Genomic DNA, 20,103 nt, shown 5'->3' on the forward strand with positions numbered 1-20,103 from the left:
CTCAATTTCTTTCCGTGCTTTTTTGTTGATTTTTTGTCGATTGTTGACATACAGGTGACAATCGTTTAACTTCGGCTTCAAAACACGAACTTTAATTTCCTGCCATATTTTCACAACAACACTGACTGATTGAAAAAAAAATTGATGATTATACGAAATTTACACGAAAATTTTTTTAAATTCGTGCACAGAAGACTTAGTTTATGATGTTTGTATGCATTGGTTCAAGAATTGGAAGAACATTTTTTTTCAGCGGTCACTCGTTTCTTATGACTTTAAGACTAGTTTGTAACAATGCAAATCATGGTGTAAAATTTTTTCAGCAGTACAGAAATTTCTTCCCTTGAAATCAAAAACTTTAAATACCCAAGAATATCAAACAAGTTCAGATATATGAGCACCATAAGACATCAAGCTATCCAAAAGCCCCAAAAAGTCCTTACAAGGAGGCTGTCAAAAGTCAGTCCAGTCTTGGACTATATAATTACAACTACTGTCATACATCATACTATAAGTATAAAAAAAGACAACTAAAATGATCTTTTAAGCCAGTTTTAATGGTACTTTTATGTTTAATGGCTTTAATGTTCACATCAATGTTACAAAATGATTGTTGACACACATTCCAGATTTATACATAATGAAAAGAAAGTGAAAGTAGATGATAAACAATGTGGGTAAAGTGAAAGTAGATGATAAATAATGTGGGTAAAGTGAAAGTAGACATAAGATGATAATGCAGTCTTTCAAAACAATTGTAATCACTTTCATTCAATAGACTCAGACAAACAAAATCGTTATAGATTATGCAATGTTCACACCTTAAAATTATTAATTTCCTATGAATGAATATTTGCACATTTAGCTTGCTGTTTAGTGTTGAATATTTAATGTTATTGATAAATTGACTATTTACAACCTTGTCATTTGCCATTGTATGATCATCACAAAATATGTTGACCTTTTTTTAACAATATATTACAATACAATGTAAAAATTATATTTGTTTTCATTAAAAATTGAACAAGTACAATGAAATTAAAAAAAATTGGATGACAATAAAAATTTCCTTTTGGAAAAAAATCATATACAAATATACAATAAATACACTCAAACTTCAATGTAACCTTCATCATGTTGGCAACTAGATATTACCGGTACACAAAAATTAAGCATTTCCGTGTTCAGTTTCAACTGGCTTCACTTCTATTGAAATCTATACCTGTCTCACCAGAAATTAAAAGTTTTGATGAACATTACATCTTCAGGTAGTATTAACTCCATATATATTTTTCTGTATTCAATTAACAGTTTTAGGGTCAAAAATCTTCTTCTTCATCGGAAAATGTATATTTAACAGTGTTTCTTGATCTGCCAGTTGTTGCCCTTGGTACATAATCAGTACTTATGTCTGCATCATCAAAGCCAAAGTCATCATCATCACTTTCAGTTTTCTTTTTCTGGTAAAATTAAAAAAATCTTAATCAAAATTGACCTGACAAAATATCATTTACAGGGCCATTTTATGAGGGTCTGGAATAGGGGTTGTTGTCATTTCTGTCTGCTTAAACAATTGAGTTTTTTTTTAAATTCTTTATTTTTTGGTCATTTTTCTCGGTGATTTTTTTCTTTTGTCTGTTTTCTCTATTATGATAAATCCATCTAGACACTCTTATGTTGTTATGGACATCAGAAAATTCTGCATGGGTGATATTTTAACAAACAAGCTTTCTTAACAAACACTTCTACTGCAATCAAGCAGTATTTATACTAATTAAGAAATTTAAAACTTATGTTGATGTAAACAGGACAATAAAGTGCAGTGCTCTATTACAGATATTTTGAACAATATTCCTTTGACTTCTAATTTGATACACTTATAACACAGAGAAAGAGAATTTCAAGAATTTTGACAATTAGTCTGTTTTCTTTGTATCTTGGCGTTTGTTTTTGTAGCAGTCCAGTGATTCTGTTGTTTTTCTCCTAAAGATGATGTGTTTCCCTCGAAATTGGTTTGTGACCCGGTTTATTTTTGGCTTTATCCCTTTATGACAATTGAACAGTATTATACTACTGTTGCCTTTATCTATCCCTTACCTTGGCTGCTGGTTTCTTTTCAGCCATAAATTCATCCTCTGAGACATCAGAGTCCGAGAATGCTGCCTTTTTAGGTCTTTTTGCCACATTCTTTTTCTGAGGCTTCACATCATCATCGTCATCATCCATATCTGAGCTACTTTTCTTTTTGGGTGGTGCCTTTGGTTTTCTTGGCTTTTTCTCTTTTGGAGCTTTCTCTGCAAAGATACAAAATCAGTTTTATAAATAATTCATCAGTAAATTCATGCTGTTGTTTCTATAATATATCATTAGAGCTATTCCATTAAAATGTATGTGGGAGGGTAGAAAGGGGTTTCTTTAATATATCATTAGGGCTATTCCATTAAAATGTATGTGGGAGAGTAGAAAGGGAAGTTTAATTGTTGAATGTGGGTCATGGGTCTTTTTTCAGTTTGCGTCTATTACCATAATGTAAAATTATCTAAAAATTAGTTCATGGTTGCAGGGAATTCCATTCCTACTTCCCACATACATGGAATAGCACTTAGAAGGTATGGTAAAAATTTAGAGACTATCTTTTACATAAAGGCAACAGTTATATACTGCTGTTCAAATTTCAAAGATCGATAGAGAAAAAAATTCCAATTTTCAAATGTGAATTTGATTTATAAATAGGGTGATAAAGACAGGTCACTTTAATTAGCCTCAGAATTTGTAATGGGACTCAATGTCTTAATAGATTGATGAGTGGTGAAGGCACTGCTTTCACAACTCTCAGCTATTTCATGGGATCAGTTCTTATTGGTGAAGGAATTGGGTGTTCCTAGACAGAACCACTGACCTTCAGCAGGGCAATCTCAGTCAATGATTGCAACTTGTCAAAAGGAATTTCAAACTTACAATCTGAGTGCTGACAGACTAATGATTACTGTAGATGAACTATTTTGATAACCACTCATAATAATTGGACACAACAAATGTAAGTAACAATAGTTAAAATAGAAATTTTGTGATAACAAAAAGTAATAACAATGGTAAATATCGAAATTTTGTGATAACAAAAAGTAACAATGGAAAAAATTGAAATTGTGTGACAAAAAACTAACAATGGTAACTATTGAAATTTTGTGATAACTTAAGTAACATTGGTAAATAATAGAAATTTATAATAACAAAAAATAACAACATGGTAAAATTTGAAATTTTGTGATAACTAAAGTAACATTGGTAAATACTGAAAGTTTGTGATAACAAAAAGTAACAATGATAAGTAACAATGATAAATTCAGAAATTTTGAAATAACAAAAAGTAACATTAGTAAAAAAATTGAAATTTTGTAAAAACAAATAATATCAATGGTAAATTCAGAAATTTTGAAATAACAAAACGTATCAATGGTAAGTATTGAGATTTTGTGATAACAAAAGATAACAATAAGTCATGCAGAACCACACCTTCGATAGGGAAATCTTCGTCAGAGTCGTCAATCATGAGAGGTTTAGCTGCCTTGGATGACAGTAACTTAGTTTTTTTAGCAGCTGGTTTTGTGAAAGCATCAGAGATCGACGGCTGTTTTGGATCTACTGATTAATGGAAATAAAGCAATGAAAAGAAATGATATGTGATAGATGCTATACAGATATTTATCATGCAGTATACTTTTTTGCCTTTAACGTACATTTTGAGTTCTTTTTAAACACGTATGTATCAATGACCAGATATAAATATTTTTTTAAGGCTTATCCAAACAAAATAACTAAAAGGGAGAGTTGACAGTCAAATCTCTTTGATCTAGCACTAACTGGTGATGGATGACTGAGGTCTATTGACAGGTTAAATGCACACAGTATGAGAACATGTTAATGTGATATGAAGTATGAATCCTGCAGTGTACTAGACAGACACAATGAACTAAATTTGTAATATAGCACAAAAAAAAAATTATAGTTATAAATACTATGGAGAATATATATATATGTATATATTCAGAATTTCACTTTTCTTTTTTAATCATATCAGGGGATACTTTCTCAAAAAATATACTGCATATAATGACCTCCCCAGTCCTCATTTTTTTGTTTTTTATTAATAAAACACAAATTTAGACACTGGAACATTAACCAATTATACTATGGATTCATTAGATACCTATTTTCAGGGATTTCATTGGAATAAGTAAATGAAATACAATTTTCGATACATTAGTATGCAGAGTTTTAAAAAAATTAACAAAATATTAAAATAAATTACTTGTTTGCAACGATCTATGAAAAAATAAATTAATCCAGTAAAAGTTGGTGGCATCTGAGAGATATTTGAATCTGGCACCAGCAGCAAAAAATAATGATTTAAAAAAGAAAAAAAGTTACGCATAATTCTAAATAGGTTCATTTAAATTATTTATTTTAGGATTCAGCATATATTAAAATGTCCATGGGTGTTTCTGAAAATATTCTTTCAAAGATATTTCCCCCTCATGTATAGATCTTATTTTTCCCGATCACAATTTTTTTTATAGAGCACTAACCTTTCTTTGCAGCAGGGGCTCTCTTCTTAGGAGGTGCTTTCGTTTTAGCAGCTGGTTTACTGACTGGTGCCTTGTTTACCTGTAATTCATTGTCACTACCACTGTCTAATGTAACTGGCTGAGATTCTACAATAGAAACTATTCATTATCATATCAAGACTTTTTACCAAAATAATACTAGCTGAATCAAAGTTCATTGGTTCTCCATTAATTAACAATGGTCAAGCTAAGCTCAAAAGCTTGCAGAAAAGTATAACACTTAATGACCAAAACAATGTGCCATCAAATATTTCTAGAAATATTTTCATATAAAAATTAGAGATGTGGTATGATTGCCAAAGGGACAACTCTTAACCACAGACCAAATGGCATTGAAGTTAACAACTATAGGTCAATGTACAACCTTCAGTAATGTCAGAGCAAAACCTTTACCACAAGTAAGCTATAAAAGGCCCCAAAATGACAAAGTTCAAAATACATAGCGTTCAATGTTGATTCCGAAGTGTTTAGCTAAAACTTTTATCAGACATACATTTGTGTGTGAATAAAAGCATATTTACCTGTTTCTTTCTGTGTTCCCATCATTTTATCCCAGGCATCATCCTCATCTGATGAAATGGCAGGTTTGGCTTTAGGTTTAGATACTTTTCTGTAAATAAAATTCAAAATATATCAGAGTTCTAGACATTTTTTCAGACGGACGGTGGTTACTTTGAAAATATTGACAAAAGTATTACTTTTATTTGTTATAGAAAAAATGAAAAAAAAAGCAAAATTTTAATGAAGGAAATTGAAAAATATACAATTTTTTGGGGATGTAGATATCTACTTTCAAAATGTAGTCTTATAAATCAATTTAAACAGCAACATAGAAATTTAATTTGACAGCTACAGGTATTTTGCAAATGACAAGAAAATTATAAAACAACACACAGGTCACAACAACCTACTTGGGTGGTGGTTTAGCAGTGAAGTCATCGTCATCATCATCGCTAGCACCAAAATCATCGTCTGATATCTTCTCTGGCTCATATCCACCATTTTCTAAGTTTGTTGGTTTAAAGGTATCATCCACGCCATCATCAGACTTTATTGCTTCCTCATCAGAATCAGACTTGAAGTGGGTCTGTGCTTTACGAGCTAAAAATAATTAAAACAAAATAAGAACAGATAACTTTTCTTCAATCTCAAAAGTGATAAATTTAAACTTCCATATCACTGAAAGTAAAAGAAAACAAATTGATAGCTTTTTCTTAAGGGCTATTCCATTAAAAAGATGAACAACCCTCAACATCTTTCTATGAGTATCTTTTCATACATTAAATGGACATAACACCACAAATAGCCAACAACCCTGAGTTCAAAATTAGAATTTCCCATCCATTTTAGAGATAAGCCATCAATGAAAACTAATTAATTTAGTCTAAATAATTTAAATGAATTTTAACTAGAGAGGGTAGTATGAGTTAATAAACAGTATTTTTTCTCTCTCTACACTCAATAAATAAAATATAATAAAACTTTGGTAAGTTATTTCAATGACATTTGATTCAGATTGACTCACCTGAATAATTTCTGTGAAAATGATATGATGACTGTACCTACCACTCATAGAAAATATCAAGAGATGACTTATAACTGCAATATGAAAGAAGGAAGACAAAAGAAATCTTAATCATACCAGCAGCTCTTTTAGGCGTTCGGATTTCCGGCTTGACAGATTCTAAGAAGCTTCCATCCATATCATCATCAGATATATCGTCCTCCGAAGCCTCAGAATCATCAGACCATGGGTTCTTCTTCTTCCCTCCCTTCTTTTTCTTTGGTGATCCAGATGAGTCTACATCTTTTGGCTTCCGTGGCGCTTGAAAATAAAAAGAAGAAACATTTACAGGATGGTACAGATCTCAGGAAATATCTGTGGTCGGCATTTTACACTGAAATTTACTGTGGATTCATTTATTTTTGTGGATATCAATTTTCTTAGATTGAAGAAAACCTCCAATATGATGGATATTTGATTTCATTGTTTTGCTAATCTCTGCATACAAAAACTAAAAAAAATAATTATTTATTCATTGAACATATGAATTTGTGGTCAACCTGTATCCATGAAACAGGTAAATAGGTATCCAAAGAATAATAATGAATCCACAGTACCCTGATGTGAATGTTTCAATTCTTTATTCAAAAGTAATAAAACACAAATAATGAACACAGCGTTAATTCAATTATCCTTGAAATATCCTTAACTGCAAACAAAACTAGATAAGAAAATTACACAACCATGACAACATACATTTTATTGTAATGAAAGTATTTTAAATCCTTCCAGAGCACCTGAGACCACCCATAGTTTTTGGACGGGTTTGTGTTGCTAAGTCTTTAGTTTTCTTTATTGTGTTTTGTGAACCATTGTTTGTCTGTTGTTCTTTTTCTTTTTTTGTCATGACAATTGTCAGTTTATTTTAGACTTGAGTTTGAATGTCTCTTTGGTATTTTTTTCAGAGGTCAGAGCATTGTATTTACCTCTCTTTTTCTTTTCCTTTTCCTTGGGAGCAGCTTTCTCGGCACTTGACAATTCATCCAACACTTTATTGTCTTTATCTTTTTTCTTCAATCTGTCAAACAAACTCATAGGTTCTGGTTCTTCTTCATCCACCTCTTCCTTCTTTATAAAATCATCATTAAGGTTCTTTCCTTCTTTCTTCATCTGGAATTGAGAAAATCTTTTATAATAGTACACACAGCTTGGTATAAACTAGGCACAATGAACTTCTAATTATAAATATTAACAAAACAAATGTATTTTTTTAGCATAACATGAAGTAGGTTTGCATTTCAATTTTCCCAAATGTTTAAAATTGGAATCAAATGATTCTGGTTTAACTTCCTTCCCCTTCTTACAACAAAGAACCATGTGAATTTTCATATACTCTTGATTATTACTCATGATATCCCGAATATTAGTAGTTTTATACCTGATTAACAAAATATATCTATTAAATATTAAAATGATTATCAATGGAAATATTTGTTTACCTTATCCCTGATCTTCTTTGCAGCTGCGGCTTGGACTTTATTACGGATGGCAGAGTCTATCATTGGTACAACACGCCTACCCATAGGTGAAGGCATTGTCTGTAACTGCATGACCTTTCTAGGTTTCACCTTGCCTTTAACCTTCACTGTTTTGTTAGAAGACACCTGTTCATCTTCTATTTCTTTCTGCTCTACTTCCTGTATAAGGTATAAGAACTTGCAGTTTCAGAATGTAATGCATTCTGGGTAATATTTTCTAAAGAGTACACCAAAACATTGCGATTGGTTTAAAATATTTTAAAGAATGAAAACCATCCAATGACATAACATTATTTTCATTTTTGGTGTACGAACAATGAGATTACCCAGAGTCCTTTAAATACTGAAAAGGCGAATAGTAGATAGATGGTACTGTCAATTTTATTATATGTTATTTAGGCAGTTATCTTCTGTTCATTTCCATAAAGATTTCAATGAAATTTAATCTGTATAATGCAGCTATATTAGGTCTTACATTCTTTGTGCAATTCATTGTAACATCAAGCCACTATAGTTTCTGACAGTATTTAGGAACAAAGCTGTTGGCAAAAACACTGAACACTTTTTCATCAGACGATTTTGTGCATTTATTTTGGGGATTGTTCAACAGAAATAAATAATTCCAATGTTTATTGTATATCAATAATCCTAACTCTTTTGTCTTGTTTATATGTTTTTATGTATACGCTCTTGGATGTAAACTGAAATATTGAAATGAAGATGTGGTATGATTTCCAATGGGACAACTGTCCACAAGAGACCAAAATGACACAGACATTAACAACTATAGGTCAACATACGGCCTTCAACAATGAGCAAAGCCCTAAATGAAAGACTAAATGATAATAATGAAAATAGAAAATATGTCCATAGATATGGACTTCACAATCTTTTCGTTTGGCATTGCTGTACATTTACTTACATCTAGTGTTTTCAGGAACAATTCTAGATCATCCTCCCACAAATTCTTGTCTGTTTTTAACTTCAACTTTTCTAGCTCATCTTTCTGCAAAAAAGTATTAAAATTTTAATTCTTTTACACCAAAAAAAACCCAAACAATTCAAAATGAATAAATAAATAGTCATACACAATAGTTATTCATTAATATCCATAATAAGTTTGTTTTATAGTTTAAGGATACAAAGTTTATCATAAATGGCTCAATTGTTTCCTCTACAGTAAGTGGCTTAGTTATGAACTTTAACTGATGAAAACCTTACTTAAGCCATTCACATAGATGCAAACCCACTTTTGGCACAATCTGTAACAATCTATCAAATTTTTGGTAATTTTTGAAAGTTTTCAGTAATCATTTAAAAACGTGCATTTACCAAAATAAAATTACTGACGAGTGGTTGCAAATTGATGTGCACAACATGACTCGTTAACATGTTATCTGTAGTATTATTAAATTCATAAATTGTTCCGACGTTCTCGACTCGTACATTTCGTTTTGTCAAGGAGATGTAGAGAAAGGGGGAAAAGCTACTTCATAAAATGCCCGTTTGCCTCTTCAGAAGTCAGTAAGTTACCAAACTATATGTCTTTAACTCCTGAGAAACCGGAAGCATTACATTCTTAAAACTGGACCAGGCCGTAAAAGTAATGATAAAAATCTGTGTTTTACAAAATTGAATGGCGATGACTGGGAATCCTTAACTATTCAATTTGACCGTAATAGAGTTGTTTTGATTGCAAAATCAGAAAAATTGTAATTGTTGGCATCTATGCATTCATGCCTAAAATGACTGTTAAGATGACCAATTTTATTATTATGAATTCCAGACGATAAAAGGACATAATTCAGGGGTTAAATTTGCATTAGATAATGAAAGATGCTCTACCATTCGAAACTCAAGCCCTTTAAAGCATCTGTGTAAAGAATGTTAGGTCTTTGCACTTTTGCAATTTAAAATTTTAAAAGAAAAGTCTCCTCCTAGAAAAGACAGGTTCCGTAGCTCCGACTTGCACTAATTTGAAACCCGGATAATTTCATGGGCATACTGAATGACAGATGAAAGCCAGCCCCTCAGCTTCTAGAGTGGAAGATATAATAACTACCGAAGAATTCCAAACCAACAGATTACTCCTTTACCTTGTTATCTCTCTGTTTAATCAGTTCATCTTTCTTTTCTTTTGTCAGATTCCATAAAGGCATACCAAGTATGTAGTTAAAATCATGACTTGAGCTGGTTGATACGTCACTATCTGCATCGTCAACCTCCTCCTCTTCTGCCTACAATTTGAAATCTTTATTTTAGTCATATTATATTGATTTTGTGGCAAAACCACGAAACACAATTTTCCCTCAATCAACACAAAATAACTGAACAGTTTCATTTTCAGAGGTATTTAATTTGCTGTTTTTTTAACTCGTAAGATATGTTTTCTTTTGTTCAGGTAAGAAATTCAACCATGATAAAACTATTTTATTGACACAGTGTTATCACAATACTATAATACAATCTTCTACGTGTGGATAACTTAATTGGGGTTTTACTCACGGATTCGCTTTACTGTTTTGTCAGATTTCTGTATCCCGCTTACGTAAGCAAATTTCATTTTTTTGTAATTTCTCTTATCCCCCTAAACTTCATTTCCTGTTTTCACGGCACAATAATTGGACTTCAAAGTGTCATGCTTACAAAAAAATCAGCAATCCTGCGTCACGCTTAGACCCCAATGATACAGACTTAGGATAACTTAATTCTTACCTTTCTCCCTTGTGAATCTTTCCACGCTTTGACAGGGTCTGAATCATATCCTTTTCTTACCAATGTTTCAATCAAGGACTTCTTTGCCTTATTTTCTAAAAAAAAAAGTTAAAAAAATAATAAATTTAAGAGCTGGCAACCATTTATTCATTTGTTCATTTTTACTTATGGCTGAAACATATCTTAGGACCAAACAACCAATAAATATTCATATGCAAGTGCTGCAAAGAACCCTAAATAACATGTTCTTAAACAGTTCACAGCAAACATGGATTAACAGATATCTTAAAATATTTCTGTTTTTGTGTCCAATTCAGAAAACACTTTCCAGATCATTTTTCATAAAAGGAGAGAATGAGGAAACATTCAGCAGTTTTCACAGAACAAGATGGTACCAAAACCTCAGTTAATTAGGCCTTTAATAAATAGGCTAAAATCAAACATTACTCTAATACAAATTTTAAGTTGGAGACTGTATGGAAGTTAACATGGTTACATACATTTAATACATCATATTTTTTTTTAGTGTTCATCAAGTGCAGTAAATAAGTAAAAAAATAGAAGGATAGAAAAAGTGTAAAACAAATTTTAGTGAAATTAAATTGATACCCTCTGATTAGTTTACACAAAGAAGGAAGGCAAAAGTCATATATTTTCTGTAAGAAAAAAAGAAAATAAACAAGAATGTGTCAATAGTACATGGCTGCCCCATCGGCACCATTATTTTCTATGTTCAGTGGACCATGACAATGGGGTGAAATCTCTAATTTGGCTAATTAGAAAGATCATATCATAAGGAACATGTGTACTAAGTTTCAAGTTGATTGGATTTCAACTTTATCAAACACTACCTTTACCAAAAACTTTAACCTGAAGTTGGACAGTCGAACGAACGGACAAACGTACCTACAGACCAGAAAACATAATGCCCACAAATGGGGCATAAAAATATAGGAGCATTTATCCTCTGATTGTTTTTTCTCATCCTTACCTATAGTTATCGTTCCATCAATCTTCTCCAGGATAAACCTGGCAATATTGTCTAATTTGAGAGCTTCAGATTCCAACATGCCTACCAAGTAAGCTTTCCTCTTTTTATAAAATTCTAATCTCAGGTCGAAAAATTCTCTGAGGATTTCTTCTACATTATTATATCTCTTGATACATCCAAGATGATCAAACAACACCTATAATAAGATAAGTTTATATTATTATATCTCTTTATACATCCAAGATGATCAAACAACACCTATAATAAGATAAGTATATATTATTATATCTCTTGATACATCCAAGATGATCAAACAACACCTATAATAAGATAAGTATATATTATTATATCTCTTGATACATCCAAGATGATCAAACAACACCTATAATAAGATAAGTTTATATTATTCAGGAAGTCAAAATTACAAATGGCGATTGTTCAATATATTCAAACTTGTTTTCATTTTAATAAACGTATTTACACTTTTATTATTTAGCTGTATTTTCCCTCCGAATGACCTTGTATCACCTCTGAATAACCTTTTGGCGTCAAACAACAATCACCTTTCAGTTGTAACTGTCAAATGTTTTGAATTATGATGTCAAAGTTTACGGGAACCTGTGTGATGTTTTGTAATGGCGGACAAATTTGCATACAAGTGTAAATACGTCTATTGGATTCAAATGAATTGGGAGTAAATATAAACTGATACTGTGGATTCATTTATATTCATGGATATCAATGTTTGTGGACGGAGGAAAACTTGTATCTTTGTTTATATTTGATTACCTGGTTTGACAATATCTGCATACAAAGCTAATAGAAATGAGTGAGTCTTTTTTGTATAGCAATGCAAATAATGCAACAAGGTCAGTATTGTTGCCATAATAAAAATTTGCATTCCAATTATATCTGAAACATATATTTTTAAGCTGCTTTTTCCACAAAATCTAAATGCTTAATCTAAAATTTTACTTGGTCATGACCAATTTGTAATAATAAATGCTCACATTAATGAACAGTATTATTGTGATCAACTGAATCATATCTGAACAAAAATTGAAACTTACCATTGATGTAACAGAAATTGTGCTTTGTAATTTGAAGAGTTTATGTAATCCTGTCTCTTCAGCCTGAGCAAGCTTCTCTGGTGTCATTTTCACTATAAACTTCACAGTGGAATCTGTATGGTATTCTTTGTAATCTCTGAAAGTATGAAGCAAATTTTAATTTAAAACAAGAATGTGTCCATAGTACACGGATGCCCCACTCGCACTTTCATTTTCTATGTTCATTGGACCATGAAATTGGGGTCAAAACTTTAATTTGAAATTATAATTAGAAAGATCATATCATAGGGAACATGTGTACTAAGTTTCAAGTTGATGTAACTTTAACTTCATCAAAAACTACCTTAACCAAAAACTTTAACCTGAACTTCGCACTATCATTTTCTATGTTCAGTGGACCATGAAATTGGGGTCAAAACTATAATTTGGCATTTAAATTAGAAAGATCATATCATGGGGAACATTTGTACTAAGTTTCAAGTTGATTGGACTTCAACTTCTTCAAAAACTACCTTGACCAAAAACTTTAAACCTGAAGCGAACAGAGGCACAGACGGACGAAAGAACGAACGAACGGAGGCACAGACCAGAAAACATAATGCCCCTCTACTATCGTAGGTGGGGCATAAAAAAACAAACCCAAGGGTATAGTGATTGAATAGATTTATGTATTTTTACTGGATTTATAATACTTTTGGGTTATAAAAAGGTTTTTTTCCAGGAATTTAAATGATTTTCTTTGAATTGAAAAGTATTTGCCTCATCAGAAAAAAAAATTGCGTAAAGCAGAACTAAAAGGCCAGAAGAAAGCTGCCTATCTCTTCTGGGTTTATTCAAACACTGGTTACCTAAGAAATCTTTAAAAAGATGAACACATGTACTGTAAAGAAACTTATATTTGAGGATGCGGATACTTTATTTCACGTTAAGCCCTAACTACCCCTCTTTGCAGTGATTTAGTTTCGCAATTTTCAAATTTGCTTAATTTTATAGTTAATTGAGGAAAGATCAAAGTTTCATGTAGTCCTGTTACTTTTTAACTTGTGAAAGACATGAAAGTGAATTGCTCTTGAAAATTAGTTGAGTTTACAGTATAAAATAACAATAGATTAAACTTACGTAATACAAGGTGGTGTCTTCTCATTACCATACAACATAACTTCTAAGACTTCTTCTTTGTAGTTCTGCGTCCATGTCCTAATCGGCAGCTCAGTGATTTCTACTGTCTGGTCGTCAACAATGGATATCTCACCACTACATAAGTATTTGTCCTCACTGATTTCTTCTATCGATCCCTTGAAGTTTTTGTACCTTGGTATCTAGAAATTGAAATTTTTAAAAAGATTTTAAGAGTATGATAAACATATTGTACAGACCTATAGTTGTTAATTTCTGTGTCATTTTGGTCTCTTGTTGTCTCATTGGCAATCATACCACAATTTTTTTTTTTTTTTATAATGTTCATTTTTTTTATTTGTAGGATTTGTAGTGTTGGACATTTCAATTTCCTTTTAATTTACATCTGTTTGGTATATACTTGTAAATTCGATTTTTTTTTTTAATTGGGGGGTGATTAAATGGGTTTTCCAAGCATTAGAACACATGTTAATTTTTTTTATATAGCTCACTATTAGTATGCAGTCTTTCCCTATCAATACCACATTTTGTCTTCTGTTCAATGAAAACAATAATAGTTTCAAACACAAATTTCTAAATTAACAGTGCATGGCTTGACAATTGTCTAAGTCTCATGCCTTTTTTCCCCCATCTCTATGAAACCTGTCAATCTGCAAACAGCAAATTGGGATGCCAAATAAGGTTTGATAATGATTGTGGGTGTTTGATGCCACATTCAGAACATTTAGCTTTATTGAAGAAATTGCTTTCAATGCTCTTCAGCTTTCGCTGTATTTGGCCGTTTAAACTTTTTTAAAATTCTGATGGTCACATATTAGACTTTTGTAGACGAAACATACATCAGGTGTACAAATTTTCAGTTCAGGTATCTATGATGTGTTAATTGTTATTATACAACTTTAAATACATCACCCATGTGATACTTATAGATTATTACATGGCATTTTCCATATGGCCCTGGTATCAGCCCAAGACTCCCATATCAAGCCAGAGGGCTTGATATGGGTCGTGGGCTGATACCATGGGCCATATGGAAAATGACATGTTATAATATATTTATCACATATTTTCAAGCAGGAGAAAACAAATAGCTTACACCAAATTATGTTTGATATTTCATCAAAAATCAAAAAGATATTTAACGAAAACAATAAATAAATGTATCACTGTGCCGTTGAGTTAAAAAAAGTTCGTATCACAGTTGGTTAACAACGTTTTGTGAAAAGTTTCAGAAATAAATTAACAATAAATATATTAATTCTAAGAATTGCAAATATTAAACGACTTTAAAGTGTTACATTACAAATTCTTATGTATTGTTATGCGTTTACTTTTCTACATTGGTTAGAGGTAAAGGGGGAGGCTTGAGATCTCACAAACATGTTTAACCCCGCCGCATTTTTGCGCCTGTCCCAAGTCAGGAGCCTCTGGCCTTTGGTAGTCTTGTATTATTTTGTGTACAATTTGGAAATTAGAATGGCGTTCATTATCACTGAATTAGTATATATTTGTTTAGGGGCCAGCTGAAGGACGCCTCCGGGTGCGTGAATTTCTCGCTACATTGAAGACCTGTTGGTGACCTTCTGCTGTTGTTTTTTTATTTGGTCGGGTTGTTGTCTCTTTGACACATTCCCCATTTCCATTCTCAATTTTATCTTCTACAGCACATTTGTAACTTTTTAAATTTCTTTTCATTGTGTTTAACTTGTTTACAAGTAGCCTTTGATTGACAGGTCACCGGAAGTTAAACTCGGGGGCTTGATATGGATTTCGAGGGCTGATATCGATATCGGCCCCGAGCACTGATAACCAACCTTGACTTCCGGCTATTATTGGCCATGCAAAAACGTACATATCAGTACAAAATATGTGATAATGAAATATAATCTGACAAAGTATTATATGGTTTTCCTTAGGGCTGTTCATAAAAAAATATATGGGACCCAGGGAAGGCAACATAAATTTGCCACTTTAGGTGGATGCCAAATACTGAGTTGAACTGGTTAATAATGATGCAGGACTAAATCCCTTCTATGGGTGGTTACTCTGTTTTCAAAGTGCCTTCCCTGGTTACAATGTATGTTTTAATTGAACAGTCCTTAGGCAGCAGACAATGACAATACAAATTATTTTTGTGTTCAAATAAAAGAATGAAACAAACCATTGGTATAGGATCTTCATCGTACAGCAGTCTCTTACAGTTGGCCACAACCTCACGAACATCATAATTAGGTATCTTGGTGCTCCATCCTGTTCCAATACCTTCTGCTCCATTAATTAGGACAGTGGGAACAACAGGACAATACCATACTGGTTCAATTTTCTGATTATCGTCAAAATTGCTTTCTAAGAGAGCATCATCGTTTGGATGGAAGATAAGACGAGTCATTTGGCTGAAACGATAAATTTTTGAATTGAAGTTCAAAATGAAATTGAAGAAAACTATTTTGAATCGTGACCAGTTTTAAAATTTTAACCTTCCAAGCATAAACTGTACAGCAAATAAAAATATACTCAATGACACATTATCTTAGTTCAAACAGTATTTATTACTGAAAATTACAAGAATAAGGTATAACAATGTTACATGAAACAATTTCAGAGTTCACCAAATGCATATGATTCTAAAAAATGTACAATATCTCAACCACAAAAGGATAACATTTTAGACTTTTTGATAAATTTGATTTTTTTTAAATGTTGGAATTTTTTTCTATCAAAAATAAAATAAATTCAGGACCTGAAAGTATATATGTCTGAAATCACCAATGAACAGCTTAAATATTGTTTGAATATTTCGTTTTTAAAACTTAATTCCTGACATTAGTTTATATCATGTATATAGAGATAACATCATCTCACATCAATCTGTCTTTAATGCTGTACATTTATTACACGATAAATACCTTAATGCAGTAAAAATATAACGGGGACTGGCAGCATCCTTTCCACCATGTAATCTGGTACCAAACTGACCAATGGGCAACAAGAGATTCAAATTATTCGAGCCAACAAAAGTCTGCGCCAAGTTGATGATGGTGGACATGAGAGATTGCTAAAATTAGAACAAATATTTTGTGATTAAACCAGAACACTTTCGACAGGAGAGATAACAATGTGTCTGAAAAGGCAAATACTGTGGATTCATTATTATACGATGGATACCAATTTTCATGGATTTTGTGGGTACAGTTGATCCACAAATTCAAATGTTCAACGAATAAAATATTATCAATAGGCTTTGTATACAGAGATTGGCAAAATCACAAAATCAAATAGTCACAAATATGCAAGTTTTTTTTTAGCAATCCAAGAAAATTGATACCCACAAAAATAAATGAATCCACAGTACAGTATAAACATCTGAATTAGGTTTTGAGAATTATTCTATAGTATTTCTGACTGATTTAACATACAGTTCATGTAAATTAAGCTGTGGTAGTCATTGCTTGCTCATTGAAACCGGTAGAGATTTTAGTATTGACCGATCAGAACTAACTTGTGACATATGCTATAAAAAAGACTTGGACGATGAGTAACAATACTTGTTTACTGGTACTTTTTTCAGTGTTGAGAAACAGATCATTTCGTCAAAAGTTTTATGTTTTAAAGAGTTTTCCCCTAAAAATTGAAAATAAAACTAGTTAAGATATTAGTTATTGCTTACTTCACCGTGATGGTAGGAAGATTGTTCAGCTACAGAACCTGCCAGCTGTGCGACTTTCAATTCCCTGATGAGATTTCTTTTGATACATGTGAAGATGACCTTTCTCTGACCTGGTTTCAGACCATCTACGAGTGAAGGAATGGAACGTTCGTTATCCATATTGCTAAAAAGGACCAGTTCTCTGTTGATGAACTCGTTGTAGGAGATATGTTTGGTTTCTTTACCATACAAGTACACCTGAAAGGAAAAAAAATATATATTTACAGCTGAATGAAAAACATATTCCTACAGCTTATCTGTCTGAGTATGTACAAGCAGGGCTAGCAATATTTTTTTTTACTAGCAATTTTATCAATTAACTAGAATCATCAAGGCATTTGTATACATAACACACATGGTTTTCAATGTTTTATGTACCATCATTGTTTCGGTTTCTTTCTCCTCCACAAAATGTACCTTTCATGTTAGAAATTTCTGAAAATCAAAATATACGTGAATATAAAACTGTACAAAAGACAGTATAAATTCTTGGATTTGTTGACAATTAAATTTTGTCAAATTCCTAGTTTTTTTTAACCAATTTTTTACTAGCACTCTCCAGTTTTTAATAGCCTTGGGCTCACGGACTAGTTTTAGTGTCAAACCCTGACAAGTACAAACAAGGTATAATGAAGGCATGTTTGATTGTTTGTTGGATAATTAAATCAATAGTATCTTTCTTTTACTCTATACTACATATTGTAAGCTTAATGATTACCATTAGTCAATAACAGTTAAATATTCCTGGAACAGGTAAACAAAAGAATGGCATCAGAAACAATTCCAGATGACTTTTTAGAATTTATGGTTCATTTGATGTCTGTTGACTCTTTGCAGTTTTAATTTGTACCAAGTTCACACCACAAAAGTTATTTGTTTATATGGATTTTTCAAATGAAAACAGAGGCAAGCAAATATTATTATTTTTTTTGTGCAGCGAAATTCAAATTTACCATGTAAGCTGCATTACTATGACTCAAAGGTATTCTTATTTGTCATTATTGCATGTATCACTTGGATTATATGTTGTAATATGTGTCATGTGTGTGCTGCAGTGGATGTAGAGACCTTCAAGTCTTTTTAAGAGGCTGTCCAAGTAAATATCAAGCAATTCCTATGATATGGTTGGCACAACATTATTTTTAATCCACTGAATTTTTGGTTCCAATGCAATGTTTATATCATACAAAGGATATATATGTCAAAGATATTTTTGAATCAACAGTGGCTGGCTCAGAAAATGATTTTAAAGTTCACTAACAATGCAACAAAATTTTGTACAAAATTAAGTCATCTCAATTTTTCAATGAATTTTCAGTGCTTTCTATGTATTCTTGTTTCTCTTTATTTGTTGCAGTTAATAAAAAACAAAATTTTACTTTGAGAAAAAATGAATTTGTGGTATGAAATAGATGAAAAAATTTGGAAAACAAAATATGTCATGTGCCATCCACTGCCTGGTTTTTCCATGGACACCATTCTAATTTCTAATCATAACTACTATGGAATTGCTAATCCTTCAATTAAGCAATAGGCAACACCTTCGAATTTGAAATATTCTTACTGAAAAATAGAAAAGTTTAACTATTAAAATACCATCTATATCTAAGCTGGTTACAAGTATTACCTCTGGTAGACCCATTTCTAATCTTCTTTTTCTTTCAACCATAAAGTTTGTTAACCATTCTTTTCTTTCTTCAATTTTCTTCTTACTGAAAGCCTGAAATAGAACAAATAACATATACATGTTAATTTTTATACTTGGGAATTAGCTGGAAAATCATAATTGGTTAATCAGAATAATTGAACAGGCAAGCTCTAAATCAATTTTCAATGAATATGCAAATAGTGTAGTCATTTGCAGCGTATTGCGTTAAGTGTGTAGGGAAAGATAGAATCCTTGTAAGCTGAACCTCGAAGTCATTATTAGGTAAGATATACTACCTCCTTTCGAAGTAGTCTAGTCTTACAGACAAATGGATTGGTTATCTGTTGGACTAGTCTACTCTTAAAGGAGGGTAGTTTACCTTACCTAATAATGAGTTCACGGATCAGCTAACAAGCAAGTTAACCAAGGATTCTACTTTTCCCTACACTCTCGTAATAGTATAATTGTAGTTTGAGTTGTGTTATGAATTGAGAAATGGATGATTTCATGCTGGAATAACAATGACGTTAACACATAGCAGCCATGACGTTACATATCGAGCACTAACGTGTATAGGTACATGTATGAATCCCACATAATGTGATGGTTTCTATTTATCCTCGACAACACACTCAATAAAATCGACTGTAATAAACTAAATGACTTTGTATACTGAAGTTATACACAATTTTGATTGCTTACCAATGTAATAGAGGCATCATCTTCTGTGCCCTGGTATTTAAATGGAATCTTATGTTTGTCCATGTCAGAGAAGTATTCTTTTGCTTCCTTAGCTGTGCTGGTTCCCAAACCTATAAGTAGAACGATACTTGTTTAAAACTGATGTAAGAGCTGATCCATTAAAACATACAACATATACAGGAACCAGACTTTCTTCTTTATCTATTCTGGTTCCCAAGCCCAGAAGTAGTAAGATACTTGTTTAAAACAAAGGTTAGGGCTGATCCATTAAAACATATCCAGGGACCAGACTTTGAATCAAAGGTCTAACCACCTATATAGGTAATTTCTAGAAAATTTCTCAATTCGTTTTCACTTTACAAAAGAGCAATTAACACCCAACCCTAACCCATGAATGCTTTTATGGAACAGTCATTAATTAATTGATTACAAGTTTGTAACAAGCGATAAGAATTGTCTTCTACAAA

At 31.9% G+C, this 20,103-nt stretch overlaps 1 protein-coding gene across 4 annotated transcripts in view; it reads right to left on the bottom strand.

Moving 5' to 3' along the window:
* Positions 1-538: 538 nt before the first annotated feature.
* LOC134695436 (DNA topoisomerase 2-alpha-like) overlaps positions 539-20,103 on the bottom strand; it is a 36,679-nt gene continuing 17,114 nt past the window's right edge. For 2 of the 4 annotated variants that reach the window (XM_063556684.1, XM_063556686.1), the window contains exons 14-33: positions 19,637-19,746; positions 18,914-19,006; positions 17,248-17,484; positions 16,487-16,635; positions 15,742-15,973; positions 13,563-13,762; positions 12,444-12,579; positions 11,374-11,569; positions 10,383-10,477; positions 9,764-9,904; positions 8,590-8,673; positions 7,629-7,826; positions 7,116-7,299; positions 6,268-6,450; positions 5,537-5,726; positions 5,147-5,235; positions 4,587-4,712; positions 3,514-3,642; positions 2,098-2,294; positions 539-1,460 (exon numbers count right to left, since the gene is read on the bottom strand). In XM_063556684.1, the coding sequence (XP_063412754.1) occupies positions 1,320-1,460; positions 2,098-2,294; positions 3,514-3,642; positions 4,587-4,712; positions 5,147-5,235; positions 5,537-5,726; positions 6,268-6,450; positions 7,116-7,299; positions 7,629-7,826; positions 8,590-8,673; positions 9,764-9,904; positions 10,383-10,477; positions 11,374-11,569; positions 12,444-12,579; positions 13,563-13,762; positions 15,742-15,973; positions 16,487-16,635; positions 17,248-17,484; positions 18,914-19,006; positions 19,637-19,746 (3,110 nt within the window). In that variant the 3' untranslated portion in view covers positions 539-1,319. The remainder of the gene's footprint in view (positions 1,461-2,097; positions 2,295-3,513; positions 3,643-4,586; positions 4,713-5,146; positions 5,236-5,536; positions 5,727-6,267; positions 6,451-7,115; positions 7,300-7,628; positions 7,827-8,589; positions 8,674-9,763; positions 9,905-10,382; positions 10,478-11,373; positions 11,570-12,443; positions 12,580-13,562; positions 13,763-15,741; positions 15,974-16,486; positions 16,636-17,247; positions 17,485-18,913; positions 19,007-19,636; positions 19,747-20,103) is intronic. The other 2 variants (XM_063556685.1, XM_063556687.1) reach the window with 2 other exon arrangements.

The sequence above is a fragment of the Mytilus trossulus genome, chromosome 13 (genome assembly GCF_036588685.1).
Source record: "Mytilus trossulus isolate FHL-02 chromosome 13, PNRI_Mtr1.1.1.hap1, whole genome shotgun sequence".
Lineage (NCBI taxonomy): Eukaryota > Metazoa > Mollusca > Bivalvia > Mytilida > Mytilidae > Mytilus > Mytilus trossulus.